This window comes from Ambystoma mexicanum, chromosome 3q (assembly GCF_040938575.1).
Source record: "Ambystoma mexicanum isolate Mex_15411 chromosome 3q, UKY_AmexF1_1, whole genome shotgun sequence".
In the NCBI taxonomy this organism is placed as follows: Eukaryota; Metazoa; Chordata; class Amphibia; order Caudata; family Ambystomatidae; genus Ambystoma; species Ambystoma mexicanum.
The window spans coordinates 921280755-921300769 of NC_090926.1; the positions used below are offsets into that span (position 1 = coordinate 921280755).

Sequence of the window (20015 nt, forward strand, 5' to 3'; positions counted from 1 at the left end):
TTTCTCACAGAAGCATGCACTGTGGAAGATATGCAATGATTGTGCCATGTACAGGTCGGAAGATGATGGTACACCCACAGCAAATGAAGATGCACTGACTGAAGGAGAAGTATATTTTGTAGATGGAACAGCATCAATAAATTGTGAAACAGGAGAAAAACATGTAGGGGCGGCAGTGGTACGGTTGGAGGAAGGACAGTATGAAGTGATTGTCCAAAAAAGATTGCTCACCCATTTCTCAGCACAAGCATCCGAACTAGTGGCGTTAATTGAAGCACTGCATACAGCTAAGGGAAGCGCAATAACAATATACACTGACTCGGCATACATGACCACCACAGTACATTATGGGTTGGCACGGTGGGGAAGGAGAGGCTTCAGAAGGGCAGATGGGTCCCCTGCTCAGCACGCAGAACTTCTTGCAGAATTAATATAGGCATTAAGAACCAACAGTTGTAGCACTAGTAAAATGCCAGGCCCACACAAACAAGAATGACATCATCTCATTAGGGAATGCGGCAGCGGATGCTGCTGCAAAAGAAGCGTCTTACCTAACAAAGGAAACAACAGGTGAGTACATATTACAAAGACATGTGGAGGAAGAGCAAGGGGAGGGATACAACTCCATGCCAGTCTCACAGATACTAGAGTTGCAGCAGGATGCACCAGCAGAGGAGAAGGAACTATGGGAAAAGAGAGGTTGTAGTCAATCATCAACTGACCTTCTCTGGCGACAGAACAATACAGGTAAAGTAGTCATGACAAGGAAACTACTAGAAATAGCGTTTCAGCAGCTTCACTTCCCAGCCCATAATGCTAAACAACACATTGCTGCAGACATCCAGGAAAATTGGTTTGTGCCAGGGCTACAAGAGCAGATATCAAAAATGGTGATAGAGTGTACCACATGCCAAACATACAATTCAGGAATAACGTTGAGAACATTACAAGGAACATTGCCTAGGGCAATTGGACCCTTTCGAGAACTATGCGGACATGGGAGAAAAGTGTAATGGATCACGGTACCTAATAGTGGTGGTCTGCCCCTTTTCGAGGTGGATGGAAGCAGGCCCCTGCATCCACCCAGATGTGAAATGCACAGTTCTTTTCCCGCTGGGGAATATGTGATGTCATGCGTTCCGACAATGGAACACATTTCGTCAATGACCTGTTCAAAGCAGTATCACCCACAAACTTTGCACTATTTATCACCCGCAATTAAATGGCGTTGTTCAGAAAATAAACAGACTCCTTAAAAGTAGGCTGTCAAAACTATGTCAAACATTAAAGAAAAATTAGGTATATTGTTTACCTTTGGCCCTATTTGAATTGAAAAACCAGCCCAGCAAGAACCAACACTTATCCCCCCATGAGATAGTAACAGGCAGACGCATGCAAACGGCACACTCCCCATTACGAAGGCAGTCGGATACACACAAAAGTGCAACAGTGTTAGGGGAAGAATTCCAAGAGTATTTGAAACAACTTACTAAAGGAGCACACATGATCGCAAAGCAGCTAGCACTGCCCTTCACACAAGAAACAGCGAGTGACACGGTAACACCAGCCACAGATAACCCAAGCTGCCAGCTGTTGCCAGGGGAGATGGTGTATGTAAGAAGCTTTGTGCGTCGTGGAATGCCCCAAGATTTCATGGCCCATATGAGGTGGTGTATTGCACACCTAATGCAGTAAAAGTAAAGTGCCTGAGATATTGGATTCACTTGTCTGACGTACGCAAAGCATACAACAGTGTAGGGCAAAATGAAGAAGAAAACAGGCCAGAAGAAGCAACACAAACATTATAAAGGAGTGCAAGGAGAAAAAGGAAACAACAGGTATTTGAAACAAAGGAAGGGAGAAAAATGATAATGAAAATAATGAAAAAGGTGTACAACATGTATTATAGAATACACATGTGAAAGAGGAACTGATGCATTGAGATAATAGTATTGGTAGAGAATCTCTCTCTCTCTCTCTATATATATATATATATATATATATATATATATATACATTTTATATATGGTCAGAAGAATATCAATTGAGACAAAAGTGTGTATGAAGTATTAGGAGCTCTGAGTTTAAGATAAAATGATGAAAAAAGTAGTAGGATGAATGAATGCTTAACACCCTTTTATATCTCATTATGTAGGAGACACAATTGCAACGGAGGGGGTGCCCAATATCAACAACAACAGTTTAGATAGAGATAGGAATAGAGAATTTAATTTAAGAATTTACTCATATGAATGTGGTTTATTTTTCTGTGCAGTACTTTTCTTTTCAATGTTGTTTGGTCTTGTTTGGCCTAGTGGTGTATTGGGCAATAGTATTCATGTCTATCAATCTGATTGAGGGGGCGGGGACACACCTGGTGAAACTGGGCACCCATCTCATATGGGATGGGTTTAAATTGATCTGGTTTAAATTGATCTGGGCACACGGGACTCAGAGAAATGGCTTGCATGCTGACAATCACACAACCAGCACTCCTGTACCAGTAAATCCCACTACCCTTTATAATGAATCTGAGTTCAGTGTCTATGATATGAATGACCCAGACCCTTCCGATTTATCTTGGTTGCATGATGGCCCCTATCCAACTGTATTTTCTACACCAGACACAGGTGCACAACATATGTCAGATCCAAACGGTGTGAAAAATAGTGATGAAAATACTGTGAAGAAATATGTTGCATTATATAATGAATGGGAAAAGGGGGGAGCAGACAAGATATTTCCAATACAGCATAGGGAAGAAAGACAAACACTGGGGCTTCCAGGAGGGAATAAAAGGAGAAAAAGGGGGACGGGACGGAAGAGATATGATGAATACCATGGGCTGGGACTAGTTACAATAGAAGACCTATAACACCCACACCAGTCTAACAAATGGTACGCAGACATGAGCACCACCACAAAACAGACAACGAATGAGAGCTTCTATGTGTGCTCTCTAATACCCCATGCCTCGGGTACTCCTAAAGTGTTGCTACCACAAGAGTCAACTGTTGAAGGGGCACAATGTCTCCTTCATCTTGCACTATGCAGAATAAAAAATACTTTTCAATCACACACTGTTTCATTTGAAATTTTTCAGAATGAGAAGACATGCTACACAAATCCCCAAGGAGTAATATGCCTGAAAGAACCTTTTTTAGGAATAAGAGGAACATTATATTCGGACAATAAGTGGCAAGAAGAGCAAATAACATGCAAAGCAGAGGCACTGCAAGGACTGTCAGATGAAAAATTACAATGGATCCATAGAACATGCGCCCCGATATGGACCCAACACATAACAAAGCTCACGTGGGTAACGGCCCTCGAAAAACTATTCAAATTGCAGAAGGAAATATCCTATGAGTTGTGCTTCCACGGAGAGGGAAAAGTAAATCTGGGTGCAAACAAGACCTGTAGCAAAACCCTCATTATCCGATACATGAAAAAAGGAACGGCTGCATTAATGGACACTTACTGGGTTTGCAGCAAACAGGCGTACCTGCACCTTCCACAGTCATGGAGGGGCACGTGCTCTCTGGCAACGCTGCATTCCACCCCGATGGTGATACCCGAAAGCCATATCCAAGGCAGAAAGGGGCTGTCGACACTCATGGACCCGGAGCCCCTGCCAGCAACAGATGACACCCCCGTATACACCCTATCCGAGGAGAAGCTGCAAAGCACAGTCACAAAAAAGAAGATCCTCAAACTACATCTTCAAGGCATCCTCTGAACTTTTGGCACAGATTCCAGATCGGTTCCAACTGTTCAACTGCACTGAGACGTTCTTTGCTTCCCTTGTTCCAAGCATCCCGGCACGGGCCAGCACAAAATGGCTCCAAATAACGCGCTGGGTACTAATCCAATTGGCCAACGACACAGAAGAGGGGTTCAACGGGATAACGGTGGAGCTAAGGGCCCTACGGTTGATGATGATGCAGAACTGGTATGTCCTAGACCTGTTGACAGCTGTGGATGGAGGTGTTTGCCGAAAAATTGGGAGCGCATGTTGCACTTTTGCACCTTCTGCAGACGCGGACAATGGAACTTTATCTCATGTCATAGCAGCTGTGCACAACCTTGGCGAGCATATGAAAGAAGAAGGAGGGGTACAGCCCAGAATTTGGTTCGACGACATGTTTTCGTGGGTACCGTCCTAGCTCGGAATGACAGTCAAACTATTAATACCCACCATCGTTTTTCTTCTTTTAATTTTTTGTGTGTGCCAATTGGGCCTTAGGTGCTGTGAAAATGCAGTACCTAACAGTGCAATGATGATGGTGACAATGGGCAGCGCAAAAGGAGTGGTGAAGATGACACAGGAGGAGCAAGTACAAACGGGAGATGACACAGTGCCAAAATATAGAATGACAGCTATATACAACACAGTACATTGTAGACAGATTATATCACACAACAATTAAAGACCCCTGTGAATTAGCATGGTACGATGAGGTATGGGTCGATCTAGAAGGGGATGGGTGTTGCATTTACATGACCTGCACACCAGATGAGTATGCCGAGCAGGAGAGAGCCTGAGAGCAGTATGTGTTAGGAAGAATTACATGCAGTACCCTTTGGGAACATTACACACAATTAAGACTACAGTTGTAAGCGCAATCTCACCTTTGGTACAAGCCTGTACTATACAGTTATGTGGTAGCAGTGGCTGAGCAGCCAGACTTATCTCAAGAGTAATGTGAGCAGTACAAGATGTTACACAAAGGACTTGCAATCACAGTAGTTAAAACAAACACTATTCAAAGTTTCTTGGTAAAAGATATACATTTATTTACACATTCATTTGGAAAACATTCCACTAGTAAGAAAGCAGCTCAATATCACACACTAATATACTAGAGTACACAACCAATAAGTTTCTGAACAAGTTAAGCTCTGCTGAAGTGGGAGCAAAATGGCACTTGAGTTACTTTCAAAAGGGGTAGAAAGACAAGGTTAAAAGAAGTTAAAGAACAATTACTTTCATAGGCAGGGCAGAAAGTTTCAGTTCACTACAACCAGCAATTCAATTCAATAGACTTGGGCCAAAGTCAATGGTTCAGAGTCTTGGATAGGATAGCACAGTTCTGGTAGTAAACGGTTAAGTCTTTGCCAATGTTCGAGGAAGTAGTTTGCCAGAAAAAGAGTTATATGTCTGTTTAGGAGCGAACAAGGCTTCACAAAGTTTCACAAAGTTTCACAAACTGTCACTGCGCCAGAAACGATTTCCACATCGCGTTTGCAGAGTACCTTAGTGATGAAGAAAAGCTGTAGCTGAGGCAGTTGTTCCTGGCAGTTCCTGCAGATCTCGCTGTTCCTGAGCTTCAGTCGTGGGGACAAGAAGGAGGATGTCGGGAGGTTCCTGCACTGCCCAGGGAAGAGGCCACAAGCTTGGCTAAGCGTCGGTTTAAGGTGTGAGTGCCTTAAAGCCCACAAACGGGTATCCTTCTCACTGGCTATCCGGTTTTCAACGGCACTCTGAAGAAAATTCAACCAGTATGGAGACGGTGTCCAGGTGGCTTACGAGTTGGTTGTTCCCACCAGCTCAAGGGAAGAAGTTGTCCTTGAAGGAGCTTCTCTGTCAATGGAGTTGCAGGCTATTCGGACCTGCAGCAGGGCTTCACCGGGCAAACCAACGGTCCAGGAGTTGCAGCATTCGTCTTCCTTCAGCTCTTCTTCGGTTCTTTTGTTCCAGTGGTCAACTCTGCCTTCCAAGTGCCAGAGACCTGCTTTTAAACAGTTTTCTCCGATTCATTCCAGCCTAGCTGCCACTCACCCAGCAGGGTGGCTGTCCTTGCCAGACAGTCAGCCAGTCAATCATGTCATAGTGCCTTCAGGTCCCCTAGGAGACTAAGCACACTGAGTTTCGGGCACCTCCCTCACATCCTGTCCACCCCAGACACTCAGGTGCCAGGGGAGGGCTTCAGCACTGAAGCCCGCCAAAGGGCATCGAACTAAGGGACCAAACCTGGTTTGGCGCACCGAGTTAAACACAAGAAGGACCTTTCTTAAAAGAAATGGTGAAAAAAGATGACCTGAGTCTGTTTTTACAGAGCGGTCATGGGCGCCATATTGGAAAACATGGCTGACCTGATTTTTAGCTACCTGTGTTCGCGGTCGGTAACAATCATGGTAGTTTGTTCTAAAACCACTGCCACCAGCCATTTCAAGAGGAAAGGGTAACATTTGACTGTTACATGAGTGTTTAGACACAGGGGATGCTAAGCAACCCCTCCAGCACTCTATAGGAAGATAGTGTGTGCTGGATCTATGAATTTAAAAGGACTAGTAAGTCAATTTAACCTCACATGCTCTGGGAGATGGCAGTCAGTCCCAGAGAAGGGATTTAAACCTTGGGGAGTCTGAAAGACATACCCGTGCCACTGCACTGAAGGTGCTGTGTGACAAACAAGAAAAAGATGATGCCTATGGAGTTTGTCTAAAAACTCCATATCCAAAGAACACAAAAGTAAAACACATTGAAAATGAAAGGTTCAAAGTCCCAAAATATAGCAAAAGAGCTGGAGGGCTCTAAGGTAGAGGGAATTTAGCACTTGGGTGAGAAATCTCCCTAACAGTGTGTAGAGCCTGGATGCCACGAAAGGGAACCCCGCATGGGACGAAGCAGTAGCAGAAGAAGAAGAGCGCAAAAGGTTAGGTGAAATACAATATTCGTTACTTAAGTAACGAAAGGGGGGAATGTATGGGAGGAAAGATCTTTTTGGCCCCCTCCCCTCCATTCCTGTCCACGTGCAAACGATGCTCGTCCTACAACTGCCCATGCGCCTGTGGCCAGAGGTGCCCGACAGCCACGGAATGACACATACGGGTGCAACGTTCATAAGAGGGCTGAAGAGGGCCAATTACTGACTCCATTTTGTACTGAACCCAGACTCCATTTTGAACATGCCAAAGCAGGCCTCACAGCAAAGCCAGCCTGCAGTTCTTCCCTGGCACCGTGCACAGATAGCTAGCTACTCCCCCCATCTCCTCCCCTCTTTTGTCCCTGCAGCTGCACTGTTCTCACGGAAGACTGAGCATGAACCATTACAAACTGAACACTGTATCTCTCACCTTCCTTCTTACCTCACTGTCCTGTGAATGACCGGGCCAGAGCCTGGGTCTGGAAAAAACCATTCATCTCCACAAACATGCCTCCTCACTTGCAGATGCTGCCCCATAAGATATATGACGTGTATAACCCCCCAACCTCACATCCCTTTTGATGTGGCAGATGCATGTCCCCGACTGTGTGCCACCTTGTTTTACCCACAATGCTAATCCCATCCATGATTATAAATTCTCTCCTGTGTTAACGTGTAATGAAGCTGTCCCTATGAGATGTAACAGAACGATCAACACATAGTCTATCTAAATTGATTGCAATAAACATGCTATCATGATCCACATGCTTGTGTTCTATGATACGGGTTACCTGTCTTCCAGTACCAGATACCTTTGTAGATGTATTAGATGCTAGGCGACTCCTGTGTTATGATATAAAATGTATGGTCCACATGCTTAATTGTTTTTCTTAAGTACTATGTATACTCGCAAAGGTGTAGAAATGTTAAGAAACTCATGTGTACAATATAAAAGGTGAGGCCACGAGGCAAATGCAAATAAAGCCATTCTGGAGCACGATGACCATGGAATATGCAAATGCATAGCCCACAATACAATCAGAACCTGCTTTGTTTGTTTGTTTGTTTATTTTATTTGTATAGCGCTCCAAATCCAGGGGTAGAAGGGCGCTTAAGAATATGGTTACAGCGTTGAGAAGTATATTTGTGTTACATACTTCGTACATACTTATAATATATACATATGTATACAGTCATCAATAAAAAGAGCACATACAATACGCACAATATACAATTTTCAATATAAATACAGTACCTAAACCAGTTACCGCACAGGGGTGTAAGGTCTGGTGTTAATGGGCCTATTTTTAGGAGCCAGCTGATGACATGCTTCCTGAAGATCTGGAAGGATTCGATAGATTTGATGTTGAGAGGTAGGGTGTTCCAGAGTTGGGGGGCAAGTACTGTGAAGCTTGCCCCTCCAGCTCTTTTTAGGTGGAACCTGGGCACTATCAAGCATGAGTGTTGGAGGATCTGGTGGATCTGATAGCAGGTTTCATGGTGAATTTATTAGCTAGATATGGTGGTGCTAGATGATTGAGGGACTTGTACGTGAGGCAGATGGTTTTTAAATCAATTTTTTTGGCCTATGGATAGCCATTTGCAGGCTTTCCTAGTAGCGGAGATATGCTCTCGTCTAGGAATGTTGAGGGCTGCGCGCAGGGCGTTATTTTGTATTACCTGCAGTTTGTTGAGTACGGATTGGTTAACACCTAGGTACAGGCTGTTGCACTAATCCAGTTTGGATTGTATGAGGGCCCTGGCAAGGGTGAGGCAGCTGTTGGGTGATAGAAATGGTCTGCTGGCCCTGATGTGCTTGCCGGTGTAGGCAGAGGCTGAGGCGGTCATATTGGTTTGTTTGGTGAGGTTGGTGTTGGCATCTAGATAGAAGCCAAGGGTTTTTACGCTTTTGGCTATAGGGATGGGGATGTTATTATAGCTAGGGTTAAGTTTAGTCGGGGTGTTAGGGGAGCCAACGATTAGGAGCTCTGTCTTCTCATCATTCAGGCAGAGACCATGCAAGGCCATCCATGCCTGAATGATGGAGAATATTTTGTTGATCCGGGCGGAGTCTGCTTGGTAGTTACCTGTGATGGCGAGGAGTATCTGGGTGTCATCTGCGTAGTTTGTGTAGGTGACATCCAGATGGTCCAGTTGGTCAAATATAGGCTTTGTAAATATGTTGTACAAAGTGGGGGATACACAGGATCCCTGTGGGACCCCGCATGTGATGGGGATGGGGTCTGCTGCAGCTGTTGTGGAGAAGACCCGCATGGTTCTGTTTGCCAGGAAGGATTGTATCCATGTGATGGCAGAGGAGGAGAAGTGGGCTGCGGTGGCAAGGTGAGTACAGAGGATTTCGTGGCTGACCAGGTCAAAAGCCGCTGAGAGGTCTAGTAGGAGAAGGATTGCGGCATGGCCTTTGTCTTTAATTTCATCAATCTGGCTTTTGAGATCAACAAGGGTGGTTTCTGTTCCGTGTTGAGGTCTGAAGCCATATTGGCGTATTCCTAGCAGTTGGTTGGATTCCAAGTATTCCTGAATTTGGATGTAGGCAACTCTGTCCAGGATTTTTAGTAGGAAGGGGACTGTGGTGATGGGCCTGTATTTGGTGGGTATGGCCGGGTCGAGAGATAGTTTTTTTAGGAGTGGGAGAACCCATGATTGTTTTAAGTTGCTAGGGATCGAGTTATTGGTGAAGGATAGGTTGATGAGTTTGGTGATGAAGGGGCAGAGCTCTCTGGCTGAATCTTTTATGATCTGTGCCGGGCAGCTGTCTCCTTTGCAGTTTGAGGGTTTCAAGGAAGTGATGATTTTTTGAACTTCCAGGATGGTGACTTATTTAAACGAGAAGCCCGATCTGGTATTGTTGGGCGTGGGTAGGCTAAGGTTGGTGACCTTGTTATTGGAGAGTTGTTGGCGTTTGTCCACAATTTTAGTTTGGAGTCTTGAAATTTTATTGTTGAGGGCGTTTTGGATGCTGGTGCACCAGGATTTGTCTTTCAGGCAGGTGTCTGGAGGTGAGATAGGGTTTTCTAGTTCCTTCAGAATTTTAAATAATTCTTTGGTGGAGGATCCTGCCTGAACAATCCTGGTGTTGTATACATCTTTTTTGGTGCAGATTATCTCGCTTTTGTAAAGAGAGGATAGGTTTGTGAGGTTGGATTTGTTTTCCGCGGTGGGGTTAGTCTTTCAAGTGTGTTGTGCCTTGGCTTTCTCTTTTCTGAGTAGTTTGAGCTCAGGGGTGTACCACGAGTTCAGATGAGCTTTGGGTTTGACTTTGCGTATTTTCAGGGGGGCAACGGTATCCATTGCTCTGGCCATGGAATCGTTAAAGGTGTTGATCAGCAGGTTAAGGTCTGCGTTGGCTGGGAGAGCATTGAGGGTAGGTAGGACTAGTGGTAGTAGGGCTTCAGCAGTAATGTTGCGTTTATTCCTGGTGGGACAGACTGGTGCCAGTGGGTGTTTATTGGGCAGTACCTGATTGGTGTTGACCTCAAGGGGGATCATGTGATGATCGGTCCATGCCAGAGGTTGGGGGTCTTTGCAGGTTGTATTGCAATTGTATTATTACTTGTTGTAAATGAAGTGACAGTAAACATGTTTTAACCCTATTCCAATGGTTTACGTATAATCCCACTAATCGAACTGGACCAAACTCGACGAGCCACAGGGTCTTCGCTACCCTCTCCAGCAGCGCTGCGCACAATGCGCACTCAGCCCCCACCATTCTCCCCCTCATGATGGTACTATGGCCAAAGGCCCATGTCTCACTGATGCCTTAATGCAACAAATGTAGCCTCTTATCCTTCCGCTGAGCCCGCACAGAGTGTTCACCCCATGCCTCCTGATACAAGATGACCCCCATACCTTCTCCCCCTTAAGGGGCACATGACAAATGTATGTACATATAACATGAGAAATATATTATTCTCCTCCCACCTGTCATGGTGTCAATGGTTATATTTTATGGATGTTTTCATTACGTGCTTTTGAAGTAGTGTTTAGATTAGAGAGTTAGTATCCATCACCTTAACCTGAGCCACATAACCTTCACCTCACACTGACCAGTCCGGCTGTTGCACGTGATGTCCGCCTTCCCGCCAAGAAACTATCCAATCACCTGGAGGCGGCGCCTACACAGCTGTACTGGATCTGTGACTCTACCAATGAAAATGTAACTTCTGAAACTTATAGAATGACGTCATTTATGAAGCTGTAACCCTTTTTAAAGTGCTGCCAGAGTGATATTATTCAGAGCGCTCGTGGAGTTTGCAGAGTTCTCTGCTTGTCCTATTTTGGATTTAGATAAACTTACTTTTACTTTCATCCGCACATGGTCTTGGTCTCATTACCTCCTGGGGTGTGTCCATTATTGACTCTCATTGGGGAGTTTGAATTGCATTTTTGGGGACTACTCACTTTCACATCCTTAAGAAGTTTGTTTGCTCCCCTTAAATGAATTAGAACGAGTTAGTGAGTTTGGCCGCACCGGGATTCGAGTCTAGCACGTTAAACTCCATGGGCAGACACCCATATGACCACATGGAAGTGTGTTCAAAGGGCATGTTCAATGTCACATATTGCGATAATTCTTTAAAGGGAATATTTCGATATAGATTTTTGAGTTAAAAGGTGCGCACCTTTTATACTTTGCAACCAACTTCATAGGACATCTCCTATCAGGGGTCATTTTTCAGGTTTCAGTGATTACGTTATTGAAAGTAAATTATCATTTGTCCGGTACACTTTATTAGGAAAGACCAATTTAATTAAATGTTGCTTATTTCACTTTAAGATATATTCACTTCCTGTGGCGTAACTTCCAATTGCTAATGTTAAGGAGTCCACCCACTGCTTTTTTAGGACATGTCCCCTGTACTGACCTTGTACATTAGAGGCCAAGGCGTCCCATTTCTTGTGGGACTAGAGAACTGTGGGAACTAGCGGGAACAAAATCTAATAGAATATTTAAAAAAAAGAAATTGCCTAGGACTGTATTGGTTAGAGTATGTGAGAGAGAAAAGAACTGGAGATTAAGTAAAGTAGGCAGGGACATGGGCAGATTAAATGGGGCTGCCGGTCTATGTCTGGAGTTGATGCTTTTCTATATGATATTTCAATGTTATTTCGGTTCTTTTTTCTCGTTATGTATGGTTTGCGAAGCATGTGTTCATGATTCGGATAGATTTTGATGTTTTTTTTTACTTTATCGTTTTGCCTATGTGTGGTATGTATTTTGCATTTAAAATGTTATGTCAGCAACTTGAAGCTGTGAAAATGGCATTTTCGCGCTTTACAAATGATATTAAACAAACAGATAATATATGATTCCCAAAGGAGTATCTTTGCCACTTGAAAGGGTTTAATGACTGGCACGTATGGAAGAAGCAAGAAAACAAGACCTTCACTGCGAAATAACAGTTTTATACTGACCTCTAGTGGATATATGTGTGAAGAAGTAAACCGGGGATGAATAATAAAGGTAGTCGCAGCAGTACAGAAAGAAGCATTAGAAAAGCCAACAGCTTGGGCTTTTGTTTGGATATGTGATATGTATTTTCCAGCTACTGGCAAGATCACAACAGCTGGAAAATGGTGTGACTACCTGGACATATGATTGCGGGACTTGGCAAATGCCTATCTTTACCTCTCCTTGAGCCCCAACTGCTAGCTTTGTCCATTGCTTGTTTTTTACAGGACTTCCATGCAAGGAACAGATAATAATCAAGTCGCTGACGGCATACTTGGTTAAGACACGTGCATCATTGGCCATTTATCGATGCAATTAAACAATGAACTCTCAGCAGACAGCTTATAAAAAAAAAACACTGGCAGGCTACAGTGTGATGTCACTGCCTGAATGAGTGGGATTAGCAAGGCTATGGGGAGTCAATGGGCGGGTAAATAACCAAACAGCATCTACACGCTGTGTTCCTCCTCATATGCCATCTCGCTGTATTCTAATGCAATGGTTTTGGCTTAATAGCTCTCCAGGATTTCTTTTTCACCCCTGGCCCACTTGGGCACCGCAGCGCCATTACTTGGCTTGAGGGGACAGGCATCATATAACCAGCCTGAATATTGCTGTTGCTGATGTTGGACGCTGGAGGAGCAACCCAGGGGGGCATCACATGCTTCCCCGTAGCCAACCCTTTAACTGTTGGTAGTGTTGTCAGTTCTAGAGGCTCCTCCAGAAAATTAGAAAGGGCAGAACTAGAATTTATCAGGAAAATATAGCCAGGAGTCAGAATGATGGGTGACTCTGTGGAGTGTGTCTTTTTATGGCCGCTGACCCCTATCATATAGTCTCTCAATGGCTGCTCCACTCACCAAGCCACTAATGTCCAAGGTTTTGCCCGACCCCGCAGCTTCCCCACACCCTTTGCTGTCTGTGCTATTGTGGCTCTCCGGAGGTGCCTGTGAGATCCAAGCACCTCATGGTGCGTTTATGGGGGGCAGGAGTTCTCCACCCCAGTCCTGATCTACCTGTACCGCCTCCCTCTTTCGCTTGTTAGCTTCTGGAGGCTGGATCTCTGCCACCAACATCCCTCCACCCACCAGGAGGGTTCTTTATGCCCCACCCTATGCCACATGAAGTGGCGGTGGGACCCACTCCCTTCACCAGTAGCAGAGACTTGCCCATTTCCTGATGCCACGCGGCTGCACGCGGCTCCACAGCCATGATGGCTGGCTGCATCATGTAAAACCGGCGTGACCACCCTCCTCATCAGCTGCCGCGTCCTCCCCATGCACAGCCGAGGCATCCTGACTCACTCTCCTTAGCCTCACTTCATGTACGTGACAGTGAGTGCTTCTGTATTTTAAATATAGAACCGTGGGCATCTTCGGGCACCGTCATAGCCCATCCAATGATAGGGGGGCAATCCTAGGGTCAGTAAGTTAACCCCTTAAGTGCTAATGGCGAGTATGTTCGTCCAGTTTAGAAAGGTATGTATAGCAAACCAGCACTTGATAAAGTAACCCCAGTCCCTGTGTTGAAGTACCAATGTATAAATCGCCCATGCAGGCATATCAACGGTTGTAGGACATATGGTCGAAAACAGAAGGATCGAATGACTTTTGATCGACAGTCAAATGATCGGAAAAAAGGGTCGATTTTTTTATTTATTTTTTATGGGGGGTTTCCCCCAGCCCCCCTTTTTCTTTATTAAAAACATTTTTTTACCATCCCAAACTAAAATATATATATAAATAAATAAATTAAAAAATTAGACCTTTTTTTTCGACCATTTGACTGTCGATCAAATGGTCATTCGATCCTTTTTTTTCGACCATTTGACTGGACACCCATATCAACCCCCTCCAGCCTTGTTACCTGCAGCCTGTAGCCGTCCCAGCTATAGAAACATGAAATGCTCACCTCCAGCACAGTGCCAGGGACTACAGGACAAACATTCAAGTCATACATCACAGATACGCCATGGTAATTCTCCAACCAGTTTGGACAAATAAGTGCAGTAAACCAACTGTAACTTCATGGAAATAACATGTTGTCCTTCTTCTCTTACTACTATGGGTCCCTGGCACAGCAGAGGCATCCCTAGTTTGCTTGTAATGCAAGCAGAATGGAAATGATTGATTCCAATGATAGATTGCCAGGTGTTCAATTTGAGTAAAAATCAATCAGCACAGCAACATCATTCTGCCAGGATGACCAACCTGATGGAGGAAATCATTGTAAAGGGCTCCACACAGTGGTGCATCGTGTGTGGTTACGGTTTCTGCACTCGGTGTGGCTTGCACCAGCTTCAGCATGCCAATGTAATCCGCGTAGGAGACCAAAAGGAGGTGAAGGGGCTCACGCACTAGCAGGAAGGGGAAATCCCCCTGCTCCAGCAGCCGCCCCGGCTGCACACATGGGAACTTGAGAACCAGTGTCTGAAGACAGGTGTGTGAGACGATGTCCCAGACCTTCAGGACCTGCAGAGAGAAAAACAACCCGTGCTGAATTACCTGAAGATGCAGAATTCAAGGAATATCACCTCCAGCAAACCTTGCAATATTAATAAATCTTCAAATTCAGTAAAGTAAACTTGTGAACAAGTTCTCTCATAGATAAGGGGGCACAGGACGGTAAAGCCATCCCTGACACATGGGTTTAGAACGATACACAATCGGAAATAATATCCTAAAGTTTGGATACTCCAGTCCCATGCACTCCTAAAATACTGATATCAGTCAAAGACTTTAAGATCAATCTAATAATCTTCATAAAACCAGAGATCTTCCAATTATGCTTTAAGTACATTCAGTTATAAGATCACAATTCAAGGGGAATAATTAGTACTGTGAATGCTACTTCATGTAATTCCATGGGATGTCGTGCTAGGAAATGACCAAGCTTCACTGTATAAATTCCATCATTTAGGATTTTCTTCGATTCATCATGAGCTATAATTTTCTTGTGCTGTTCAAATAATATAATGATATTTACAATTAGATATCTCCATGATCGGACCATATGCATTTCCATGAAATCCAAAATACACAACAAATATATGTGTAGAGTATTATTTCAACTTTTCATACATTTATTGAATACCTGATTACATTCTAAGGGTCTATTCGTGAGGTTTCTCAGTATTATAATCTTGATGCTTCTTCCAAGCCAGTAGATTAATCTTCCAAAGACTAATCTACCAGTTTGGGAAAAGCATTAAGATTATCAGGTATTCAATGAATTTAAGAGAAGTTGAAATAATACTGTATTGATGGAATGTATACAGTGAAGCTTGGTCAATTGATAATTTCCCTACAGGAAGATCATTAGATTGCCCTTGAAGTCACTGACTGATATCAGTATTTTAGGGACGCATCGGACTGGAGTATCCGAACCGTAAAATACTACTTTCAGTTTTATTTGCAGATACAGGCCCGATGTTGGCAGAACAGTAGATATATATAGAGAGCAAGCAAAAAGCTTTTGTAGTTATGGTTAACTTGGACTGAAAAAGGAAAAGACAATGTTGCAAGGCCTATACCTGTAAGGCCATGGACCAAACTGCACAAAACGTTCAAAGATAAAATACACATTCCATTGTGATGCTTTTGTGAAGTTCTGAGTCGGGACAAAAGTTCATCTCATTCAATTTGCATTAAGAAATGTAAGCCAGCGCAAGCTTCTAAAAAGACATGAATCAGGTGATGCACTTCAAAGGCTGCACGCTCAACTGGATAGCCTCTTACCTGCACAAAGGGCACCTCAGTAAGAGCCCAGTATCCCTCAGTAACTGTGCCATTCCCCAGGGCTCTGTGCTGTTCCTAGGCCCTTTAACATTTCTATGAAACAGCTGGATAACCGCATTCCCCCATTCACCTTAACCTCCCAAATGCATGCAGGGAGATGCAGATTGCCTTCAAATTAGAGGGGAATAGTAATTACTCCAAAGACTAACTCTGAAACCTCGCTCACAATCAAGACTGAAGGACTGGCAATAGCCCCGGCTCAATGCTCAGGAATAAGGAATCTTATTCATGGAGATACACATCTCGCCGTCACTCCCTTTATCTTGGTGCCTTCTATGACCCTCAACCCCTGTCAACAATGCTAGGGATCAGTATACCATTGTGTATCGAGGGCCCAGATTCATGTTGGAGTTTCAGGATACTCTTCATTAATATTTATGAGCTAAATTTTCATCCACCGTTTGTAAATGTATGCACATTTTTCTTCGCCAATATTAATAAAGGATATCCTGAAAACCTGTCAGGATTCCGGCCTTCAGGGCCTGGAGTTGGACAAGCAATACATCTGATCAATCTGATAAAGCAACTATTGGCTTTCTTAAATGTGACACAAACTCAAAGCCATCAGCTTTGGTCGTAGAGAGCATCATCATTTACTGTAGATGAACCTACTTGGGTCTCCTTAAATCACAGAACCAATAAATCCAACTCATACAAAACAAGGCCTATCAGATGATCATGCACCCTAGAGACCATGTCACAAGAGCCTTCAAATCGCTACACTGGATCCATATAAGTCAGGAAATTGTCTTTACACGTTTTGCATCACAGATTGTACAGTCTATACCCCTCCCAAAACGTACCTACCGCCAGGAACCTCCCATCGGCAAGAAGTAGAGGGTTGGTGACAGAATCAGGGCACTCAATGGTGCTTCCCTGAGAAGCAACGCCCTCTGCCCCCGCTCCCCCATGCTGTAGAGTGAGGAAAATAACCTGAGATTGTGAAAACAACTCAGAACCTTCGTTTTCAAACACACCTTCACTAACTAGCCCATGGCATGTTCTTCCAAAGCCTGGCCCGCCCAGTAGGTCTCAGATGACCACCCGGAGCCGTATATATGCCTCTTCCAAGCCCTTTCACTGATTGGCAGATCTTTGTCACACAGTCCTACTAGTCTCCGGCAAAACCTTCCTTGTTGTGGGACTTGGCATTGGCCCTGCTAGATGCTCACTACAGTGTCAATACATTTAGGAACCTGCACCCTCTCTGCATTTCTTGCTCAGCTTTCACCAGCCAAGCTCCAGTCTATGCCACTTCAAAGGAAAAAAGCACACACGCCCCTTTGCACTGAATGACCCTGCCATGCTCTCTGTAGCGCTGAATTATGAAGGTAAGGTAATGCAATGCTGAATTCTGCATTGCTGTGCTCTTTTCCCCAGCACCTACCCTCAGCAATTGTCGGATCTGGAAAATTCCAAGGACAGCCACGGATCTTGTTTTTCCCCCTACCATACAGCCGCTCTCTTCCGGCTGCTTCAATGTGAACACTGTTGTGGTGGGCGGACTATTCCCTAACAATACATGTATAAACTAAATACATTATAAATTCGCCATGGTTACAGTGCAACACCTAAAAAGCACTGAAATACGCCAGTCACGTGTTCAGGCGCAACCATTACTTGCCTCTGGAATGCACCGGTCATGAGATCACAAATGACAATACAGATGATTATGTCACATCATTTTTAATGTGTGCATGGTCGTAGACCCTCCTGAGTGGACACCATCTAGAGAACAGGTGATTTCTTTCGTTCTCAGTAGAGGGGCGCCCACAATTTTGGCAAATGTAATTTTAATGCATATGTGTCTTTTTTACTTTACTTTACCATGAACCCAGAGGTATTAGGGCGCTGAACAAACCTAAAAAAGAACAGTGGATGATACGAGGATGCAGAAGGGCAAAGCTGTGACAAAGGTTAAGCAAAGAGCCGGGTTTTCAATTTATTTTGAAGGATTCCACCTTAGTCTGGCACCTAAGGTCAAGGGGAAGATCATTCCATGCTTTGGGTGCTGAGATGTTAATGTTAATGTTAAAGGACAATTGTACCGGGCACTATCACCACCGAAGTGGTCCCCTGGCGCTCTGGCGGCTCTGAAAAAGGGGAGGAGAGGGGGTGGGTTAGTGGGAATAAGCTGGAAAAGTGCAAGAGAGCAGTGATGTGCTGTTGACAGCCTCAACCTGGTGGGTCCGTTGGCTGGGCTTGGGGTGTTTTGTGGTCCGTAGTCATCGTGTGCTGTTGTGCAAGTCTATGTGTGCTTTGTTTTGTCGTTGCATTGTTGTGAAGTTTGGGCGGATTGCTGCGTTTTAGGTTTGTGGTTGTGTTTGGTTATAGTTTGAGAGGTGTATGCAGAGGGATGGAATTTTTAGTTGGTTGGTTAGTTGGCATTGCTGTCCTTGCAATTGTGGGATTCCATCTAGGTGTGGCACATACAGACAGTCACATTTCTATCTAGATTTGACGCAAGCTAGGTTCATAATTCTAAGTGTGGTGCATGCTGAGAATCATATATGCTAACAGTCACATTTCAGAAATTCCATCTAAGTGTGGCATATGCTAACAATCACATTTCTGTCTAGATGCGACGCAGGCTAAACTTGAGAAATTCCATCTAAGTGTGGTATATGCTAACAATCACATTTCTGTCTAGATCTGGCACAGACTGAACTTGAGAAATTCCATCTAAGTGTGGCATATGCTAATGTTGCAATTATGGGATTCCATCTAGGTGCGGCACATGCCGACACTCACACTTCCACCCAGAAGCGACGTAAGCCAAAGTTCAGAATTCCATACGAGTGTGGCACATGCTAACAGTCACGTTTCTATCTAGATGCGCCGCAGGCTAAAGGCAAGAGTCCCGAGTGCGGCAAATGCTAGCAATCACACTTCTATCTAGATGCGACGCAAGATAGGGTTCAGTTCCATACATGTGTGGCACTAGCATATTCATCTCATGGCAACATTTACATTCCATTTACAGTGGTCACAAGTCTTCATAAGTATATATTATTACAGTCTATGGCAGTCTACGCTACGGAAGATAAGGTAGAGTGACAGGGGATATCTGGAGTAGAGTGATTGCTCTACACCCCACCCCTGCCACACTCACAGTTTTGTTGGTGTCTGCTGGTTTCCTTGGCTTCCCCTGCTGACACCTGCAGACACTTCGTGTATCCGTCCTTCGCCTCGGGGTCCTTAGCTATAGGGGCTGCCGGGCAGGGGCTGCTCTCGGAAGGTGGCTTAAGAGCCTTGATGGACCAATAGGGGTGAGGGGTGGGCAGGGAGGCGGGAGGAGGGAGGGAAGGGGAGCCGCCGGAGAGGGACGCTTCGGGGCATGGAGAGGGCTTGCCGGGGCGACTGCTGGCCAAAATGGAGGCAGCCCATGCCCAGCCTTACCTGGAGTGCCGCGCTCACCAGCAAAGGCAAGATGGAATCAGGCGTGCGGGGAGCGCTGGCAACTCCATATTAAAAACATAGGCCTCAGCCTGGCCAATCACTGGACGGGGCGGGCAGGGAGGCGGGAGGAGGGAGGGAAGGGGAACCACAGGAGAGGGATGCTTTGGGGCATGGCGGGGGCTTGCCGGGACCACTGCTGGCCAAAATGGAGGCAGCCCATGCCCAGCCTTACCTGGAGTGCCACGCTCACCTGCAACGCCGAGATGGAATGTAAAAAGCTCCCCTTTCAGCCTTTCGAGTTTTGTACCTAGGAAGCAGAAGGAGCTTTTTATTACTAGATCTAAGCAATCTGATTTGGACCTTATCCACCAACAAATGTTGTAAGTAGTCCGGCATGATACCCTGAACACACTTAAAAGTAATGATCAGGAGATGAGTACGTACACAAGCCTCCACCGGGAGCCTATTTAGGCCTCTTCTGGCTACAGACACATGATCACGACGGGAAAGCCCCATCACCACCCTTACAGCACCATTCTGGATAACCTGCGTCCAAACCAAAAATGCTAGCAGAATCTTAGGCACCTCTACACTGATACTAAATAATATGTTCCCAAATGTGATTTACTGACTGGAAGGACGTTTCCCAGAGTCGTCAGGTCCTGAACCTGTGACAACAAGATCCATGTAGCGACA

The 20015-nt window shown here is 44.9% G+C and overlaps 1 protein-coding gene across 1 annotated transcript in view; it reads right to left on the reverse strand.

Annotated features, from left to right (window-relative positions):
- Positions 1-20015, reverse strand: part of LOC138448026 (cilia- and flagella-associated protein 337-like) — a 621048-nt gene that overhangs the window by 444415 nt on the left and 156618 nt on the right. The window contains exon 10 of the mRNA XM_069604562.1: positions 14334-14594. Within this exon, the coding sequence (XP_069460663.1) occupies positions 14334-14594 (261 nt within the window). The remainder of the gene's footprint in view (positions 1-14333; positions 14595-20015) is intronic.